Source organism: Bubalus bubalis, chromosome 24, assembly GCF_019923935.1.
Source record: "Bubalus bubalis isolate 160015118507 breed Murrah chromosome 24, NDDB_SH_1, whole genome shotgun sequence".
Taxonomy (NCBI): domain Eukaryota; kingdom Metazoa; phylum Chordata; class Mammalia; order Artiodactyla; family Bovidae; genus Bubalus; species Bubalus bubalis.
Window position 1 is genome coordinate 5,224,843 of NC_059180.1, and position 18,400 is coordinate 5,243,242.

General features: G+C 59.0%; 2 protein-coding genes across 2 annotated transcripts; one reads left to right on the forward strand and one right to left on the reverse strand.

Moving 5' to 3' along the window:
• Positions 1 to 253: 253 nt before the first annotated feature.
• On the reverse strand, positions 254 to 2,236 carry LOC123331602. Its single transcript, XM_044936052.2, has 3 exons — positions 1,797 to 2,236; positions 615 to 755; positions 254 to 379 (listed from the first exon to the last, which is right to left on the reverse strand). Exons 1-3 carry the CDS (start codon positions 2,231 to 2,233, stop codon positions 286 to 288), a joined length of 672 nt encoding a protein of 223 aa, XP_044791987.2. The 5' UTR covers positions 2,234 to 2,236; the 3' UTR covers positions 254 to 285.
• Positions 2,237 to 4,447: 2,211 nt separating this feature from the next.
• ARPC1B (actin related protein 2/3 complex subunit 1B) lies at positions 4,448 to 17,140 on the forward strand. Its single transcript, XM_025274730.3, has 10 exons — positions 4,448 to 4,601; positions 10,861 to 10,937; positions 11,663 to 11,767; positions 12,199 to 12,421; positions 13,365 to 13,472; positions 14,279 to 14,485; positions 14,571 to 14,646; positions 15,513 to 15,718; positions 16,440 to 16,530; positions 16,833 to 17,140. The coding sequence occupies exons 2-10, from the start codon at positions 10,874 to 10,876 to the stop codon at positions 16,869 to 16,871; spliced, it is 1,119 nt and encodes a 372-aa protein (XP_025130515.1). The 5' UTR covers positions 4,448 to 4,601; positions 10,861 to 10,873; the 3' UTR covers positions 16,872 to 17,140.
• Positions 17,141 to 18,400: the final 1,260 nt, after the last annotated feature.

Below are 18,400 nucleotides of genomic sequence, written 5' to 3' on the forward strand. Positions count from 1 at the left end.
CTGACGCACGGGAAGCACCACTTCCCTCCCGGAGGGAATCCTGCCTCTGTCCGTCTGCTGTAGTCGGCAAATGGTGCAGACGCTAAGAGCTGGAGGAGGAGCCTGGTTCTCCCCTGGGGCCTCCAGAAACCTCCAGCACCCATTCAGGTACCGAGGCGGGCTGTGGGCCTCTGACCTCCAGCGCTGAAAGAGAAGGCACCTGCGTGGTCTCAAGGACCGCCCCCCTGCCTCCCCATCTGTGTGAGTTGTTCCAGCAGTAACAGAGAAGGAGTCCACGAGGTCCATTCAGGAAAGGGGAGGAGGGAGTTCCCTGGGAGTCTGGTGGTTAAGACTCGCACTTCCATTGCCGGGGGCATGGGTTCGGTCCCTGGTCGGGGAGCTAAGATCCAGCAAGCCGGGTGGCGCAGCATAAAAAGAAAGGGAAGAAATAGGATTGGGAACAGTTTTTCAAACAGGATCAGAGCCCATCCGGAGGTTGTAGGAGAAAGCATTCTGCACCACGTGGAGTCAGTTCTGTTTCAGACACATGGGGGAGTGTGGAAAAGGCACAGCGTGTACCCATGGGGGTCGTGACCACAGTACAGTTTGAAAGCCACTAAGGTAGAGTCACTCACCTGAGGGGGTTGACGAACCAACACTGCTGGTTCTTGCTCGGTCCAACACGGCAAGGTGTGCCTCGCACCAAGGTCCCCGTGCCAACACCAAGGGGAACGGTCGACAGGCATGCACTCCTCACAGCGGGCTTGAAACTGGGACTGCCACATTATAGAGATGAAAAAACTCAAGTCCAGAGAGCAAGTAAGGGCTGGTATCTCCAGAGCCCCAGGGGGAACCGCCAAGCATGCTCCCTTCTGGGCCGGGGCAGGGAGGGGAGCTACCTGGCCACCCAGCGCCACATTTGGGATATGGGTGCTGTCACTGAAACCAGGAGGGGATCTCTGCCCCCCTACGCCCCACCCCTGGCAATACCTGTGGGGTCTCCTGGTAGACCTAGGTTTCTCATTGAGCCATGTTGATTGATAGGGACAGAATAAAGAGACACAGTAGGTGATTATTTAACTAGTTAAGCGACCCCATGGACTGCAGCCTACCAGGCTCCTCCATCCATGGGATTTTCCAGGCAAGAGTACTGGAGTGGGGTGCCACTGCCTTCTCCAATCCCATGAGGAGACTAAGTAGAAAAAAATATGGGACTGTAAGTAGGAAAAAAATACAGCTAGCTGCTGTAAGCTAACGAGCAGATTTGCTTAACCACAGAACCAAGCAGGCTTGCTTGGCAACAAAACCATGTGACAGACGCACGAGACATGCCCCCAAAACAATGAGACAATGGTGGCACGAGCCCCACATGCTGCCCAGTGAGCTCAGAAAGGTAATAATCCCTCGGACATGCTCTCTGCTCACATGAAAAACAGTCATTGGTGGCCGTGTCAGGACAAGCAATTCCCCCACCCAGCCTGGAGGGGGAGCTTCCACTCAAGAAACAGGTGTTCTCCCCCTCCCCACTTTTCCTTTGATTATAAACCTGTAGCCCACCAAGTTCTCGGGTTGCAGCAGCCCTTCGCCCACCCGCCTGTAAGCCTCACAAGCCCCCTAATAAATCACTTATTGTCTATCACTTTGTGGAATTCTTTCTGCGCTGAGACATAAAGGGGTGGTATCAGACCTGTTCAGAGCCCCCAGATGACACCACATGGGTTCAGTGTGGCTTGGGGCCGTGAGCAGGCCCAAGTTGAGGTGCACTTGGCGTGTGTACCTGGCCTCCATGCGGCATACCTCAGCCATCCCAGGCTTACCTTGGAAGAAAGCTTAGGGTCTCTCCTCTTTCTTCCTCCCCACAGGGTACTGGGTGGCATCCTTTGATCTCAGGGAGAGACCCAGTGTCCCCATCTGGGGGTGGGCACGGGCTGAGACCGAAGGAGGCTGGGGTGGGTGCTGCTGGAAAGACTTGCCCCCTGGCCTCCTGCTGCCCGGGCCGGCCCACCACCGCCTGAGCCCAGAAGCCCAGAGCGAGGCTGCCCCCTTGTGACCGAGAGGCAGTAAGGCCAGTGCAGCGAGAAGGAAGGAGCAGAGAGCCCGGGAGGAAGGAGTTGGTAAGCCGGAGACCCTGCATCAGGCCTGGGCCCACAGTCCTCCCTGAGTGGGCCGGACCTGAGAAGTGGGCAGGGGCGCGGGGCTGTCTTCCTGGGAACCCTGAGAAGGCAGAAAAGAAGGGAGTGTATCGCATTTTCATCCCAGGGAACCGGGGGAGGCAGATTCCAGGAAGACACACATCTCAGTTCTTGGAACTCCAGGTTCTCCCCACCCAAGGACTTGCTCCACTGGAGGCTTAGAGCACTGTCCCTCAACGGAGCCATTTCAGATAACACCCCCCGTCGCTTCCCAGCTTGAGGTGTGTTCCCTGTCTCTCGGGTCTTCCCACAAGGACTGCAAGGCCTGTGAGGTAGGCGAGCAGGGCTTGTTAGGACTCAGCCTCATTTTACAGATGCGGAAACCCAGGCACTGCAAGAAGAGTGGTCTGAAGTTACACTCCAGGTTAAGCAGCTGAGTCAGAGCTGGGTTCAAGATTCTGACCCCATGAGTTCCTTCATTCACTGATTCATTGGGCAAATGCCTACTGAGTGCCTCCTGAGCGAATAACACAAACACGCTTTCTGCTGGCACTCAGCTAGCATTGGCTTATCAAATCAGCTCAGTTTCACAATGAGGGAAAGGGAGGCCTTGGGTGTGCATATTTGTTAGAACGCTGCTGGGGATGAGTAACAGAGAAACAACTCAGAAGTGGATTCCCCGGCTCACGTATTTGAAACCCCTGGAGGCAGGCTGAGCTCGGGCTGCCATCGTCGGAGGTTGACCAGGGAGGGCTGTGGTCGTTTCCTGGGACTTTCTGCATCTCGATCCCCACCACCCTCGCTCCCCCACTCCCCGTGTCATCTGCTGCTGCTGCTAAGTCACTTCAGTCGTGTCCGACTCTGTGCGACCCCGTAGACGGCAGCCCACCAGGCTCCCCCATCCCTGGGATTCTCCAAGCAAGAACACTGGAGTGGGTTTGCCATTTCCTCCTCCAATGCATGAAAGTGGAAAGTGAAAGTGAAGTCACTCAGTCATGTCTGACTCTTAGCAGCCCCATGGACTGCAGCCTACCAGGCTCCTCTGTCCATGGGATTTTCCAGACAAGAGTACTGGAGTGGGGTGCCATTGCCTTCTCCGCCCCGTGTCATCAGGCTTCCCAAATTCCAGAAGGTACTGCTTTCCCCTCTGTCTTCATCCAAAGTCCTGGGCTTTGCTTTGACCAACTCTTAGGTCACAAGTCCAGGACTAGGGGATCGGGTGAGAGCGTTGCAGGAGGAGGAGGCCACCATCAGAGGTGGGGCTCAGTCCCGCCTGGGGGCGTTCCCTGGGCATCTGCAAAGCTGGGGAGAGGTAAGTGGAACCCAAGGATTCAAGTGTCACCTCGGCATTGAAGTGCACTTGTCCTTATGGGGGGGGATAGCTGGTACAGATCACTTGAAACTTTTTTCTGACTAAAGCCATCACTTATATTTGCCATGGCTTTTGCCACGGCTGGATGTGGTGGTGTGGAGTTGGGGGTGGGGGTCCTGCTAATAGCCCCTCAGTGTCTGCCCAGAGCCAGGAAGGAGCTAAAGTTTACCAAACACCCTGTGTGCTCATCTCAAAGTGCTCCTCACCTTTGATGCATTTCCTCCTCCCGGCCACCCGCAGGTTGGGATTGTGTAATGGGAGCCGGGACTGGTGAGCCCAGGACTCTGTTGAGGGGGTCAGGGGCAAAGTGACCTAAGAGACACTGACTCCTGTCCTGCAAGATAAAGGTAAGTGGGCCAGGTGTGGACATGACATGACATGACACTGTTCCAGGCAGAAAGAACAGCAAGGGTCAAAGCCGGGAGACATGTGGGTGCCTGGAACCTCCTGAGACCCCACACCATCCGCCCATGCCACTTAGTGTCTGGCTGAGCGGAACGCTGGGGGAAGGGCCACCTGCCGGTCATCCCTATTGATGAGGCAGGGGGCAGGGATGGAGAGACCCCCCTGGACTACCTGGCCCAAGACCCACCACATTCAGGCGGCTGCGAGTCCGCTGTAACTTAAGGACGGGAAGCGGTCTGCGGTGGAAAGAGGGTCAGGAAGTGGGCCCTGGGAAGGGGCTGGACCAGCCGAGGGCGGCGCCCCCGTTTTGACGTGAGGACCCCGGCGGCGGGCCGGCGGCCCGGACTGCCCCTGATTGCCCACACGCCCCGCACTTGAGGCGACCCGCGGCATCCGCTCCCGGACGGAGGTCTGGTCCCCGCTGGGAGGGGGCCCGAGGCTGACAGAGACTTACGCCCCTCGCCGAAGCTCCGTCTCCCCGCCAGACACGCGGAGAGTACAGCATGCCTTCCGGGCGGCCCGGGTGGGCGCGGCCTCAGGCCGGGAGGGAGGGCAGCCCGGGGCTCCCGGCCCGCCGCCCGGCCCCGCCCCGTCCCCGCGGGGCTGAGCCGGAGGCCCCGCCCCCCGCCCACGAGGAAGTGGCCGCGCAGCGCGGCGCCCAGAGCCGGTTCGGCGCGTCGACTGCCCAGAGTCCGCGGCCGCGGCGCCCCGAGGTGAGGGGGACGCGGGGGCGGCCCGGAAGGGCGGGATCGAGGGGAGGGCGGGGAGGGGGCGCGTGCAGGTGGGGAGGGCGTTGCGGGGGGTCGCCAGGAGATGGGGGGCCGCGGGGAGCTCAGGGACGAGAAGGGGCACTGAGGGCCCCCCTGGACGTGAGCGGGCGCGCTCGGGGCGCGGGGTGCTGGCGGGCGGGCGACCTCCTCCGGGCGAGGGCGCCGCAGCGCTCCCCGCACTCCGTGCCTTCGGGGCGCGCGGGGCCGCGCGTCCACCTCCGCGCCCGGCCCTCTCGGCCTCCCCTCTCTCCCGTCCCCCCACCCCTGACTCTGCCCGGCCGTCGGTGGCCCCCGTTATTTCGAGCCGGAGGGCCCCCACGCCCAGTCACTTCCCCTCCATCCTTCAGCCTTCCGGGTTCCTCCAGCGGGGAAATGAGCTGGCGCCCCCGCCCGCCTCGCCCCTCCCCTCTCCCTCCTTCTCTCCCGGCCCCCAGCCCGCCCCCGACCCCGGGGCCAGGTCGAAGGGGTCCGATCCGGTGGGGGGTTGCCCGGGTCCGGAAGGCGGACCTCCTGAGCTCGCGGGCGCTGGACCGGCGCGTTCCGAGCGGCCCCTCTCTCTCCGGTGGCCCAGGGCCCGCGGCCAGGACTGGGGCAGGGCCGGGACCTCGGGGCGGCGACGGTGACACAGAGGTTTACTGGCATGAAGCAGCCTTAGCGGGCCCGGTGCAGTCGCAGAGCTGGAGGGCTCTCCGTTTCATCTGGGCTGTCCCGGGAACCCCTCCCGCCTGGCGGCCACTGCTACCCGGTGGTTAAGAGCACCCTGGGCTGGCAAGGTCTTCCAGACAAGAAGCTGCTAAGAGCGCCAGGGTCTTCCTTCACTGGCCACTGACCTTAGCAAGCCGCCTAACCGCCCTGGGCCACAACTTTACTTACCTGAAAAATGAGGAACTTTCAAGCTGGGAGGCTTACATGTGATCATGTGTGTAAGACACTTGGCAGCGTGCCAGACACACACACGGGCTAAATGTGCGCTGTTATTGTCCTTGCTTTTATTATAAGGCCTGCCTATATGCTTATCACCTCTGACATTTAGGGTCAGAATCCCACACTGTGCCATTTTAGGCGCTGGGTGACTTGGCACAGTTTGGTTTTTGTCTGCATCCATTTCCTACTCTACAACATGAAGGTTAAAACAAACACTATAAGAGTTCTTGGGCTTCTCTTAGGGCATACAAGAGAATGTACGTCAAAGCCCTGGGTGAATTCTGGGCATTTAAAGAAGCCAAGTAAATTAGTTATGTATGTGTATGTAATCCACATACGTCTTATCCCAACGTGTTCGCTGTTTCTCTTTCCATGTTTGTAGTCATCTGCATTTTTCTGTCTTGTCACCATTATAAAGAGAGTTACTATGAACATGCTTGCTTTAAAAAAAAAAAAAAAGGCAGTGGCTGTGTTTTTTAGCATTGAAATGAATTTATGCCACAAAAAAATGTTAACAATTTTTAAGTTCCTGTTAATGTTATTTTGTTCCGTTTGTTTCCACCTGGTTGGTTGGAATCGGATGTTACCACACTGCTCTTCAGAGAGACTTAACAAATCAGCAACAAATGAGAATTTCTCCACAGTCTTGCCAGCATTGAGTTTCATGTGTTTGGGGGTTTTATTTGGTCTGTATTCTTTTAGCTAAAGCTTTATGGTGCCTTAGGATGATTTTCACTTGTCTTGCTTGACTTGACTTTGCCTGGCTTGTAAGACCTCAGCAGTGGAGTTGGGGAGGAGGGATTGGTTGGTCTGTTGGGGTGACTAGGGTTGTTCCACACACAACAGGAAGTTGAGTAACAGCTCAGCACCAGTGCAAAATGGCTTGCTGGCAGCTCCCTCGGGTGGCTGAGCTGGGTGGGGACTTCCCTGAGTGTCTGCAGAGCAGAGTTCTTTGCTCCAGGCAGCTCCTGCCTAGTTCAGCCTCAAATGCAGCCAAACCTCTGGATGCAGAAAAGGCCGGGCTGGCAAAGCTTCTCTGGAAGCAAGATGGAACCTACACCCAGTGCCTCATCCAGCCCCAGCCTTTTCTGGATAGAGATGTGGGGGAAGCATTGGCAGAGAGCACCCAGTCAGTATTGAGAGAGTCAGAATGTGAACCCAGTGTATAGGGAAGAGATATGGGGCTTGAGACCCTTGGCTGAGCAGCTGGGAGCTTCACCTGGTTTGCTTTGCTTTGGAAGGGAGCTGTATTCTCCCCAAATCCTCACAGAGGACCTTTTAAATGAAAGATCCCCGAGCTTTTCTGATCATGGACCCTATCAGGAAAAAGCCTTGAGCACATACTCCCCAGTAAATATTTACAAGTTGCATATATATACCAGTGAAATAATAGGGCTGGTCTGCAAGGAATGAACTAAGATAGATGTGATTCATTCATGCAATCACAGTCAAGGAATATTTGCTGAGCACCTACTATGTGCTGGGCACTCTAATTGGTACTGGGGAAGCACTTACAAACAAAACAAATACCCCTGCGCCCATGGAGTGTATGTCCCCACCCTGGTATGTGGTCCTTGGCACCCCCTGCCTGGATACCCAAAGCTCCTCCAGCCATCAGGCTGCTGTCCCTTCCCTGTACCCTCAAACTCCAGCCCTGGGTGATTCCCCCATCCATTCATCCTGAGCACCACCATATGCCAGACACGGGGGAAGTGCTACCTGGAGCACAGAAAGATCCTGGCTCCAGGTTGGTAGCAGGCAGCTTGGAGCCAGTGGGGTAGGGGTGGAGTAGGGGGAGTCTGTTGGGGTTTGGCCGTGCTCCCCCAGACTCACTGTTTCCAGGGTGATGGGGGCATGGAGCACTAGTCATGGGGTCCCAGTTTCAATGCCATCCCCAGGGTCCTCTCCTCTCTCTTTGTCCTTGACAAGCAAGTGGGTCCACAGAGCTGGCTCAGAGGCAGGGTCACAGGGATAAGTGGGTAAGTGTCCCCGGGGCCATGGCCTCGTCCTGCCTTAGTCCCCACCAGAAGGCAGCACTGCAGCATTGCCTTGTCCACATCCTTGGGCAGAGCAGCCCCCAGGGCACTTTCCTCAGTGGGGTGACTGGCGAGCAGTGGCACCCACCCCCAGCCCCTTGGCAGGGCGGAGATTTCCCTGGGAATGATGAAGGCACAGTTCCTATGGCTGGGTGGCCTGGTGTGAAGGCTGCTTTCCTGGGTCTGATCACACAGAATGATCCCCTGATCCAGGAGCCAGGAGGCAGAGCCCCAAGGCTACAGTGGCTGGAGAAGCCACACCCCTCCCTGGGCTCCCACTTCCTCAATTGTAACATGTGGGGGTTGGGAGGCCCTGCTGGCTTCAACTGCTTTGCAGAAGTTATGAAAAAGGGGAAACACGTCTGTCTTCCTCTCTCCCACTCCTTTCAACTGCACCCCCTCCCTGCTTTAAGGTGTGGGTTAGTAGACTAGGGAGTATTCCTATCTGAATTTATACTGAAGTGTGATTGGCTGATAGGTGTGCTCTGAACCTGCCTGTCCCACTGTGCTACCGTACCTCCCTCTCACATTGAGAAATTTTGGGTCCCAGGAAACAAATGGCCAGGGCTCCCCGAGTCCTCTCAGCTGTGTTATCTGTCCTCTGCAGACCCAACCTCTCCATCTTCATAGCCTGAAACCCTGAAATGTCACTAGACTGTTATGAGTCCGGCCCACAGGGCTGGACACTGTCACCAAGAGCCCACAAGGGCAGAGGTACCCGGCCACACAGCAGGACTGGGACAGAACCAGGAAGTCAGGTTCTGCTCTGAGTCCCCAGGACGCCTGGGGCTGCAGCCATGAGGCTTCTTTCCTTCTGGGCCACCTAGGGTGAAGGGCTCGGGGATGGTCAGCCTCCCCTGGAGTCAGGGGCCAAGAAGAACCTGGCTGGCGTTTGAAAGTGGGCGTCTGACCTTGTACCCCCACCCCCCACCACCACCACTGGTGACCTAGGGGAAAGTGGGGCAGATAAGCACAGCTTAGCGGACAGGCCTGGTGCACCCACCCTGCATCCTGGCATCTGCGATGTAGACATGGATGACCCCCTGCCTGCCCAGCCCGGATGCAGCGGAAGCACTGGGGAAACCCCGTCTGGCCGGCTGACCTAGGCCTGTGGCTCCCAGGCGCCACTTCCGGGGTCTTTACTTTACACAAAAGAGGCCTTATAAGGAGACAGAGGCTGGGGAGGCAGCCGCCCTGGGAGCTGCGTGTTCGTGTTTGTGTGTGCAAGGCTGAACACGCATGTGTGTGTGGGAGCAGTCATGGTGTGTGCAAGGCTAACCACGCACGAACGTGTGTGGCCTCAAGCCTGGCTGTGAGTGTCCACTTTCTTTCTTAGCAAAGGCTGCCCGAGGACCCACTGGGTCTGGGGCTGAGGGACCAGGCGGGCCCTGCCCAGTCCTGTCTGTGCACCTGTGCGTGCCTGGCCGCTGCTGCCTTGGGACATTTGCAGGACTTCCTGCTATAAATTAAAGTGGGATTTGTGGTCGCTGAGCACCAGAGTCCCCAGCAGCACAGTGGGTGACACCGCAGCTCGATAGGCCCCAACTCAGCGCTGTTCCTCCCCCAGGGGTCTTGGCTGAGACCCCTGCTGGGGGCAGAGAGAGACCCCAGGGTTCCAGCAGCACCCCAGCAGCCAGGGCCATCAGGGCTCAGGCCTGGGCTGAGAAGTGGCCTTCCCAGGGCCCAGCCTTGGGCCACAAACCTCCCGGTCAGATGGGGGAGGTGGCTGAAGGCCTGGGGACACCCAGACATGGGGGGGGGTGCTGCAGGTCTGGGCAGGTGGCCTCCCCCCCAAACCACCGCCTCCACAGCCGTCATCTGGGGTTCAAGTCGAAAACACAGGAGGGCTTAGAGCTGGTGAATGCAGAGCGCTCAGGAAATGTTGCTTGGCCTTTTCTTTTTTTTTTTTAACATTTAAAAAAATAACTTACTCAGGCTGGACGCTAATGGCAGTAAACAACTGTGTTCATCAAATATTTATCGAGCACTTATATGTGCCAAGCATTTGGGCGCCGGGGATTGCAGTGTGAACAAGATGGCCAGAAGTACATGTCTCCATCAAGCGAGTTACATTCCAGCAGGGGAAAAAGACACCGCAGAATAAAGGAGGACAATGCAACCTGTGCTCAGTAGGGTTATCTGAGGGGAAAACGAGGGACTTGAGAGTCCCTGGGACTGCAAGGAGATCCAACCAGTCCATCCTCAAGGAAATCAGTCCTGAATATTTATTGGAAGGACTGATGCTGAAGCTGAAACTCCAATACTTTGGCCACCTGATGTGAAGAGCTGACTCATTGGGAAAGATTGACAGCGGGAGGATAAGGGGACAGCAGAGGATGTTGGATGGCATCTCTGACACGATGAACATGAGTTTGAGTAGGCTCCGGGAGTTGGTGAAGGACAGGAAGGCCTGGTGTGCTGCAGTCCATGGGGTCACAAAGAGTTGGACACAACTGAGCAACTGAACTGAACTGGGAGAGTCTGGGGCTGGGGCGGGTGGCAGCCTGGCTCAGAAAGCGGCCTTGGACCCAGACTTGAATGGCAGTGGGGAGGGCGGGAGCCATGTGGGCATCTGGGGTAAGAGCTTTGAAGGCTGAGGGAACAGCCTATGCGAAGGCCTGAGGTGCGTGTGTCCAGGATTAGCCCCTGCTGGGAGGCCCACCCTACACAGGTGAAGCACGCCGAGGGCCAGCACATCCATTCTAGACCAAGAGCTGCCGTTTCATGAACACCTACTATGTGCCAGGCGTGATGTGTTGTCTTATTTCACCCTCTTAAATCTCCGGGGAAGCGGGGGAGGGCAGGATTCCTATTTCCATTTTGCAGATGTGGAAACCGAGGTTCAGAGAGGGCGAGTGATGTGCCAGGGTCACACAGCTGGCAAGCAGCGTGGCTGGGCTCCACCCAGGGCTCCCTGTGACTCTGGGAGGCTGAGGCGGGGAGGGAAGGGGTTCAAGAATGTCCACTTTGGGTCTTTCCAGATGAGTAGGAGTTTGCTGGACAGAATGGGGGGAGCGTTTGGCAGCATGGAGAGGGTTAGCACGTGGAACTGGCCTCCCAGGACCATCAGGCTTGACCTTCCCTGCAGAGGGAAAAGAGCACACGCGAAGGCCAGCAGGCCCGGCGTGCTCCTGGAGGGGGACGGCGCTCCACCCACAGGGAAACTGAGGCACAGGTGATGACACCCTCCCCCGAGGCCAGAAGGGGTGCTGACCTGCATTCCCTCCCTGTCTTGGGCACAGGAGCCAAGCAGCCATGGCATATCACAGCTTCCTGGTGGAGCCCATCAGCTGCCACGCCTGGAACAAGGACCGCACCCGTGAGTCCCCGAGGCTCCCTGTGCCAGCTGCACCCCTGCTTCACCCCTGACCCTGAGATCCTGAGTGTCAGGAGAGAAGGGACCCCAAGCAGGGCAGCCAGGCGAGTGGGCCTTGAGGGTCAGAGGCCAGAGGGCAGCCCCGCCTGTGCTGGGCACTACTGTGGGCACAGGGCAGGTGGCCTGTCCTCTGCTCGTGAGGGCTTGGGGGTGGGAAATGTGGCCTGCAGTGAAATGAGCTCCAAGGGAACAAGCAGGGCAAGGGGAAAGCGATGGAGCAGGGGGCTGGCTTCGAAAGGGTGGCCCGTGAGGCCTTTCGGGGGAGGTGACATTTGCACGGAGACCCGAAGGAAGTGAGGAAAGTCAGCACGCAAAGGAGGTGAAGGAAGTCAGCGTGCAAAGGCCAGGGCGGGTGCAGCGACCCCAAGGGTCATCAGGAACAGCCCAGAAACCGTGGCTGGAGCCTAGTATCCCCAGGGGGCAGAGCTGGGGGTGGGGGGGGAGGCAGGGAGAGCTGCAAGACTGCCTTAGGGATGTTGGGGGTAGTGGGCACAGGTAAGGAGTGGCCAAGCCCTGGGGAGGTGTCCCAAGGAGGGGGCCGTCCAGCGGGACCTGAGGCAGAGGAGAGGCCAGTAATGAAGGACAAGGTATTGCCCAGGTGGCCTGTGAAAAGGGGGACTCGTGGCAGGGAAGGGGAGTCTGAGCACGTCCGCCCGTCTCTCCTTCAGAGATTGCCATCTGCCCCAACAACCACGAGGTGCACATCTATGAGAAGAGCGGGAACAAGTGGGTCCAGGTGCATGAACTCAAGGAGCACAACGGGCAGGTGACAGGTGAGTTGGGCTGCTGGGATCACCCTCCTGAACGAGGGCAGGGCAGGGCAGAGCCAGGCCGTCCACCTACTCTTAGGTAGGAGAGTTTGGGTTGCAAGCATTGATAACAGAACCCTGATTCAGACTGGCTTAAGTTATAAAGCAGTTACATGGATGGGTTCATGTTACTGAAAAACACAGAAGTTTGAGGGCTTCAGGAAAGGCTTGATCCAGCACATCAGCATTACCAGGGACCCATTTCTATTTTTGTCTCTTGGCTTGGCCTTCCGGTGTGTTTACTGATAGCTTAGAGAGCTGTAACACCCCCAGTGAACTCTAGCAGCACCCCCTGATTCAATCCTGATTGTGACCTCGAAGCCCCTCCTCTGTGGATACTGTCGAGCCACCTCTGCTTGGATGGCCTCAGCCTAGTCCTTCCTCCCACCCCACAGGCATTGACTGGGCCCCGGAGAGTAACCGCATCGTGACCTGCGGCACAGACCGCAACGCCTACGTGTGGACGCTGAAGGGCCGCACGTGGAAGCCCACGCTTGTCATCCTGCGCATCAATCGCGCCGCTCGCTGTGTGCGCTGGGCCCCCAATGAGAAAAAGTTCGCTGTGGGCAGTGGCTCCCGTGTCATCTCCATCTGCTATTTTGAGCAGGAAAATGACTGGTGGGTGCCCGGGCGGGGTCAGAGTGGGTTTGGAGGGACCTGGGGCTTCAGACCAACAGGTGGTGGGATAGGAGGGTCCCACAAAGCCACTGGGTGGGGAGTCAGGACCCTGTTCACAGGACCCGAGAAGGGTGTCCTTTCCGGCCCTTGGCAGTGAGGCGAGGGGCTCTCTGCACAGTGCCTGGCCCTCCCCCGGCCCCCCTCTAGTAATAAGGGTACAAGCCACACCAGGGCCGCTTCTGCAGGCATCACACTAAGCCATGCACACGTACGCAGTGACCTTGCTGCCCTCCGGACTGGGCGTCTGCTACCATCCGTGGTGGTGGTGGTTTAGTCGCTCAGTCGTGTCCAACTCTTGCGACCCCGTGGACTGTAGCCTGCCTGGCTCCTCTATCCAGGGGATTCTCCAGGCAAGAATACTGGAGTGGGTTGCCATTTCCTTCTCCAGGGGCTCTTCCCAACCCAGGAATTGAACCCAGGTCTCCCGCACTGCAGGCAGATTCTTTACTGGCTGAGCTATGAGGGAAGCCTTGCTGCCATCCCCACTTTCCAGCAAAGCCCTGAGGCAAATCACCTGCCCACAGCACCAGCCGTCACACTCCAGGGCCCACTCATGCGTTCCAGCCACGTCACGACCTTCTCCCCGGGGTTGCTGAGGCAGAGGCTGGGTGGGAGCTCGGACTGGGGTCCGAGAGACTCGAGTTCAGGTCCCACCCTGACCAGTGAGCAGACTTCTCCTTAACCTGGCAGCCCCAGGGTAGTTGCGAGGTTGAAAGTGCTCCCATCCAGGGAGGGACCCAGCTGGCCTGGGCCCTTCCCTCCTGGGACCTCTGCGGTCTGCAGGGCCCAGTGGGAGCCTGGAGCCCGAGGCGCTGAGGTCCGAGGGCGCTCACCTGTCTGTCCCTCTCTCCCCCGAAACCTGTGTGACCGCCGCCGTGTCCAGGTGGGTGTGCAAGCACATCAAGAAGCCCATCCGTTCCACCGTCCTCAGCCTGGACTGGCACCCCAACAACGTGCTCCTGGCCGCTGGCTCCTGTGACTTCAAATGCCGGTGAGGGCAGGGGCCCCGCCGTCAACACAGGATTCGTCGGGGGTCGGAGGGTGGGGGGAGCCCTGTCCCAAGAGCCCCACCTTCCAGACCAGCTCTGCTGCCAGCGGGTGACCTGGGCCTCAGTCCAGCTTCTGTGAGGTTTTGCTCTTTGAAGGATTGTTCCTGGGTCCTCTGTCTGGCCTATGGGGAGTCTTAGAAGGACATACACCTTTGCCACTTTTTAATGTCAGCAGGATCTCGTTTCTAGGCCCTCCTGTCCTCATTAGAACCTCCTACTCCTTTAGCTTCCTGATTACCATGTGAGGGAAAAAGAGTGGGTGTTTTTATTCACACTGAGATATAAATGACTGAGGCTGGGACGGTCTCTGCCTCGTCATCTTAGGACCTGGAACACAGAGACTCCAACTGCCATTGGCTGTTTCTCACTTTGGGCCCAGCACCCCTGAGTCTCCCAAGGCCTCTGGCTCCCAGCTCCGGGCAAGATGGCCTGCGTTTCTGAATCGCCCCTGGGCCGTGAGGCTACAGCAGGCACCAGAGGCCCTGGGCACGGAGCGGATACGGTCCTGAGAGCTCCCAGGACTTGGAGCTGGGAGACCTCCTGGCCCCACTCCATTGCACAAGTGAGCACTGAGGCCCAGACTTCTCCAAGCGTGAAGGCGCAGGTCGTGAAAAGCCAGCCCGGGTACCCACAAACTCAACTAGGTGCTCTGGCCTCAACAGGCCAGTTTGGGAGAGCGGGGCAGTATGGGGTCCTTCTCGGGTCCCTCTCAGATCCCATCCATCCCCTTTTCTGCCTCTCCCGGCAGGATCTTCTCAGCCTACATCAAGGAGGTGGAGGAGCGGCCAGCACCGACCCCGTGGGGCTCCAAGATGCCATTCGGGGAGCTGATGTTCGAGTCCAGCAGTAGCTGCGGCTGGGTGCACGGCGTCTGCTTCTCGGCCAATGGCAGTCGTGTGGCCTGGGTCAGCCACGACAGCACCGTGTGCCTGGCTGATGCTGACAAGAAGATGGCGTGAGTACGGGTCACCCGAGTGGGGGTGCGCCCCGGCACCAAGAACCAGGAGCCGGCGTGGCTGACATTGCGCTCTCTCTCTCAGCGTCGCGACTCTGGCCTCTGAAACGCTGCCGCTGCTGGCCGTCACCTTCATCACGGAGAACAGTCTGGTGGCGGCGGTAAGGAGGGGGCCCGGGAGAGGGGCTGGTGACAGCAGGTCTCCCAGTGGCCCCAAGATGCCCAGGCAGCCCTCAATTTGTCCCTGCTCATGCCTGTCCTGCCTCCCTCCCTCCCATCCATCCATCCGTCCATCTGTATCTATACGCGGCATAGGTGGGGTGACACTGGGGTGACAACAAAAATCCCCAGTGGCACCGGCTGCAGTGGCCTAACACGGGAAATGTTTGCTTCTTGCTCACTTCGTTCGGTCTGGGTGCTGGGAGGGGGGCTCTGTCTCCCATGTGGAGACAGGGGAAGTGGGGAGCTATGCCCTGGGCCAGACCTTCCTGCTTTTACATTTTATTGGCCAGTGGAAATGACAGGGCCACACCGCACTCAAAGAATGGGTGTTTGTGGTGGGCAGGGGCGGGTGGGGGTCCTACCGTGTGTCCAGAAAGGTGCCACTCTTCCTCCGTCCCTCCTGCCCAGCTCTGTCAAGTCTCTCTTCAGGCCCACTTTGCCTAGGGAAGGGTCCCCGTGTCTCCCCCAGAGCACATGTGACTGGATGGAGGGGGGCTGCTGGCCTCCCAGGGGAGTCCCAGACCAGCTTTCTCAACCGGATGCTGGCCTTGTGGGCGGAGGGGGCCGCTCCTAGGTGCTCAGCCCCAACATCTGGCCCCTGTTACTATACCCGGGGTCCCTGAGCAGGCATCTGTTGCCTGGCGCTACACCCACGCCCTGCCTCCGGCTCCCCCTGGATTGCTGGCCAGGGGTGCCTTAGCCTTGCACCTCCCCCAGGGCCTGGGGGTCCCCTAGAGGAAAATGGGGGCGCTGCGCCTGCCCTGGCCAGCGCTCCAGTGGCATCCCGCCCTGCCCCTCGCCGCAGGGCCACGACTGTTTCCCGGTGCTCTTCACCTACGACAGCGCCGCGGGGAAGCTGAGCTTCGGTGGGCGGCTGGACGTGCCCAAGCAGAGCTCGCAGCGCGGCCTCACGGCCCGCGAGCGCTTCCAGAACCTCGACAAGAAGGCGAGCTCTGAGGGCAGCGCGGCGGCGGGCGCCGGCCTGGACTCGCTGCACAAGAACAGCGTCAGGTGCGGGCGGGGCCCGGGGGCGGGTCCACTTAGGAAGGCGGGTCCGTCTCTTCCAGCGGCGGGACTAGTATCAGGCGGTGGGCGAGCAGGCAGCTTCCCTCTGCGGCCCCGGGACGGTGTGGGACCGTCGCAGGGCCGGGTGTGCGGGTCTGGGGGGTGGCCGGGCAGCGACCCACGGACTCCTAGCGGGAGGGGCCTGAGCCTCAACGGCTCTGGGGGTAGAACCTGGCGGGGAGGCGCGGAATGGAGAGAGTGGCAGCGGTCTCCTCGAGGAGCTAGGTGAGATCGGAGCGAGACCCTGAATCCTGCCAGCCGTGGGTGTCCGCCCCGTGGCAGATGAGAGAGCACGGCCAGGCCTTGACCCTTGTCTGTTAAGCCCTCCTGTGGCCGCCGGGTCCCATGTCTATAGACCAGACCGCTTTGCCTGCCTTCCAAGGCTCTCTGGAACTAGCCCTGCCTCCTCCCAGCCCCACCTTTGGCTGCTTCTCATCAACAACATCGTGTTGTCACTGACTCCCTGGGTGCACGTCCCCTGCCCACGCCGCCCTGTGTCCCTTGCACACAGGCTGCTGCTTGCCCCTAGAGCAGACTCGGGAGCCCAGTCCTCTGTGATCCTTCCCAGCTGGGCCAACACACCTCACAGAAGCGGGCTCCCCCAGCAGTCGGGGGGCTCCTGGAGGGCAGGGTGGGATCTGTAAAGCCCTCCTCCTCCTCTTTGCAGCCAGATCTCGGTGCTCAGTGGGGGAAAGGCCAAGTGCTCACAGTTTTGCACCACTGGCATGGACGGCGGCATGAGCATCTGGGACGTGAAGGTGAGGCCTGCCCTCCGCCCCTGCCTCCCCCCAGGTCCCCAGGGCGGGCCCCCTACCCCCCACCTTCTCCCTGGCAGCCACCTGGACACTCCAGCCCTTCGTCCCTGCAGAAGGGCCCCTCAGTGGAGTGAGGACCCCTTGGCACCCTCTGCAGCACCTTCCTTCAGGGCTGGGATTCAAACCCAGATCGCCTGACCCCAAAGGCCAGGTTCTGTGTCTGGCGCTAGGTCCCTGCGGGTGGTGGTGGGGTGTCTGCAGGACAGCTGAGAACCAGCCTGTCTGTCCTGCTTGTCTCCTCCCAGAGCCTGGAGTCCGCCCTAAAGGACCTCAAGATCGTATGACCTGCGAGCAGTGTGCTGCCCTTGGCCCAGCTGCTGAAGAAGCGGGTCAGGGAGGCTGAGGGCCGCTTTGCTGAGTTTCTAGGGTACCGGGTGGGGTCCCCACTGGGGCTGCTCCCACAGGAGGGGAGGGATGGGAGGCTGCTTCTTGGCTCTGGAAGGAACGATTGTTTTTTTCTTGAAGAAATGCTTTAATTGTAAAAACTGTTCTCAAAGCACTCATGGTCATGAACTGCTTGAGAACATGAAGGTAATAAAAACGCAACTGTAGACACGCTGGCTTGTGTGTCTGGAGGAGGGGTCAGTCTGGGCAGGGCACTGGTTTGCCAGCACAGCTGATCCTCACACAAGAGGCGGCTCCCCCGTGGTTGCTTCCCGCTGCAGTCCAGCCTGGGAGCTGCCAGGACCGGCCGTCTTGCGTCACTCACTCAGCAGTCAGATGCCAAGACTGGTGACTGTACACTCTGGGCTGGTTCTGGGCTTTAAAGGAAATTACTGTTTCTCTATTTGATGTTTGCGGTTGTTTTCTAATAACTGCTCATTTTTTTAGGACCTATTTTACTGGGTTTTTTTAATCACATGGTTTTTAGTCTAGGTAATGCGTTACATCAATAGATCTTCTAACGGTGAACTAGGCCCACATTTACAGGAAAAATGGTACCTAAAGGTGGCTTCTCTCCCACTGTCCTGGGGCCTCTCTGTTCTCAGGATAACCTCTGGAGTTGGAGGAGACCCACGGATTTTTTAAATCAGGAAATAAAAATCCTAAGTCCCCAGGAGACAGTTCAGGCTATATGGTTCCCCATGTGCCTGTGTGATCAGCTGCATCTGACTCTGTGACCCCATGAACGGTAACCCTGTCCATGGACGGCTCCTCTGTCCGTGGGATATTTCAGGCAAGAGGACTGAATGGGGCTGCTATTTCCTTCTCCAGAGGCCCTTCCCACCCAGCGATCAGACCTGCATCTCTGCCATCTCCCACCTTGGCAACCAGGTTCTTTACCACTGCGCCACCTGGGAAGCCCCCCAGCTCCCCATTATTCTTGAGCAAACCTGTGCCTGGCACCTGTTCACCCCAGGAGGCTGCTGTTTGGGAAGTGGTGCCCCTTCCAGAGGACTGGCCGCATATGTAAGATAGGCACTGTGGCGGAACCCACGTGACTGAGCCAAGCCTGGGTTTCCCGACTGCCACCCACCGCGAACGAGGTAGTAACGAGTAAGGCCAAGCAGTAGTGCTGGGTGTTGGGTCGCTTCCTCCCAGCACTGAAATCCTGGGGCTGGCACCACCAGGGGGCACCAGGAGGACAGGACTCAAACCTGCATGCAGGCCCCGGCCCCTCTGGCTTAAGGTCCCTGGGTGGTTAAAGGAGAAGAGACGGGTCCTTCCTGGCTCGGATGCCCGGGGTCCAGTCCCTGTACCCAGGACTGGTGGCACCGGAACCCCGTGGGGTGGGTCTGAGAGGGACACTGGGTCCTGCTGGGTGAAAACAGCTCAGGCATGGGGGCCCCCAAGAGCGACCACAGAACCAGGA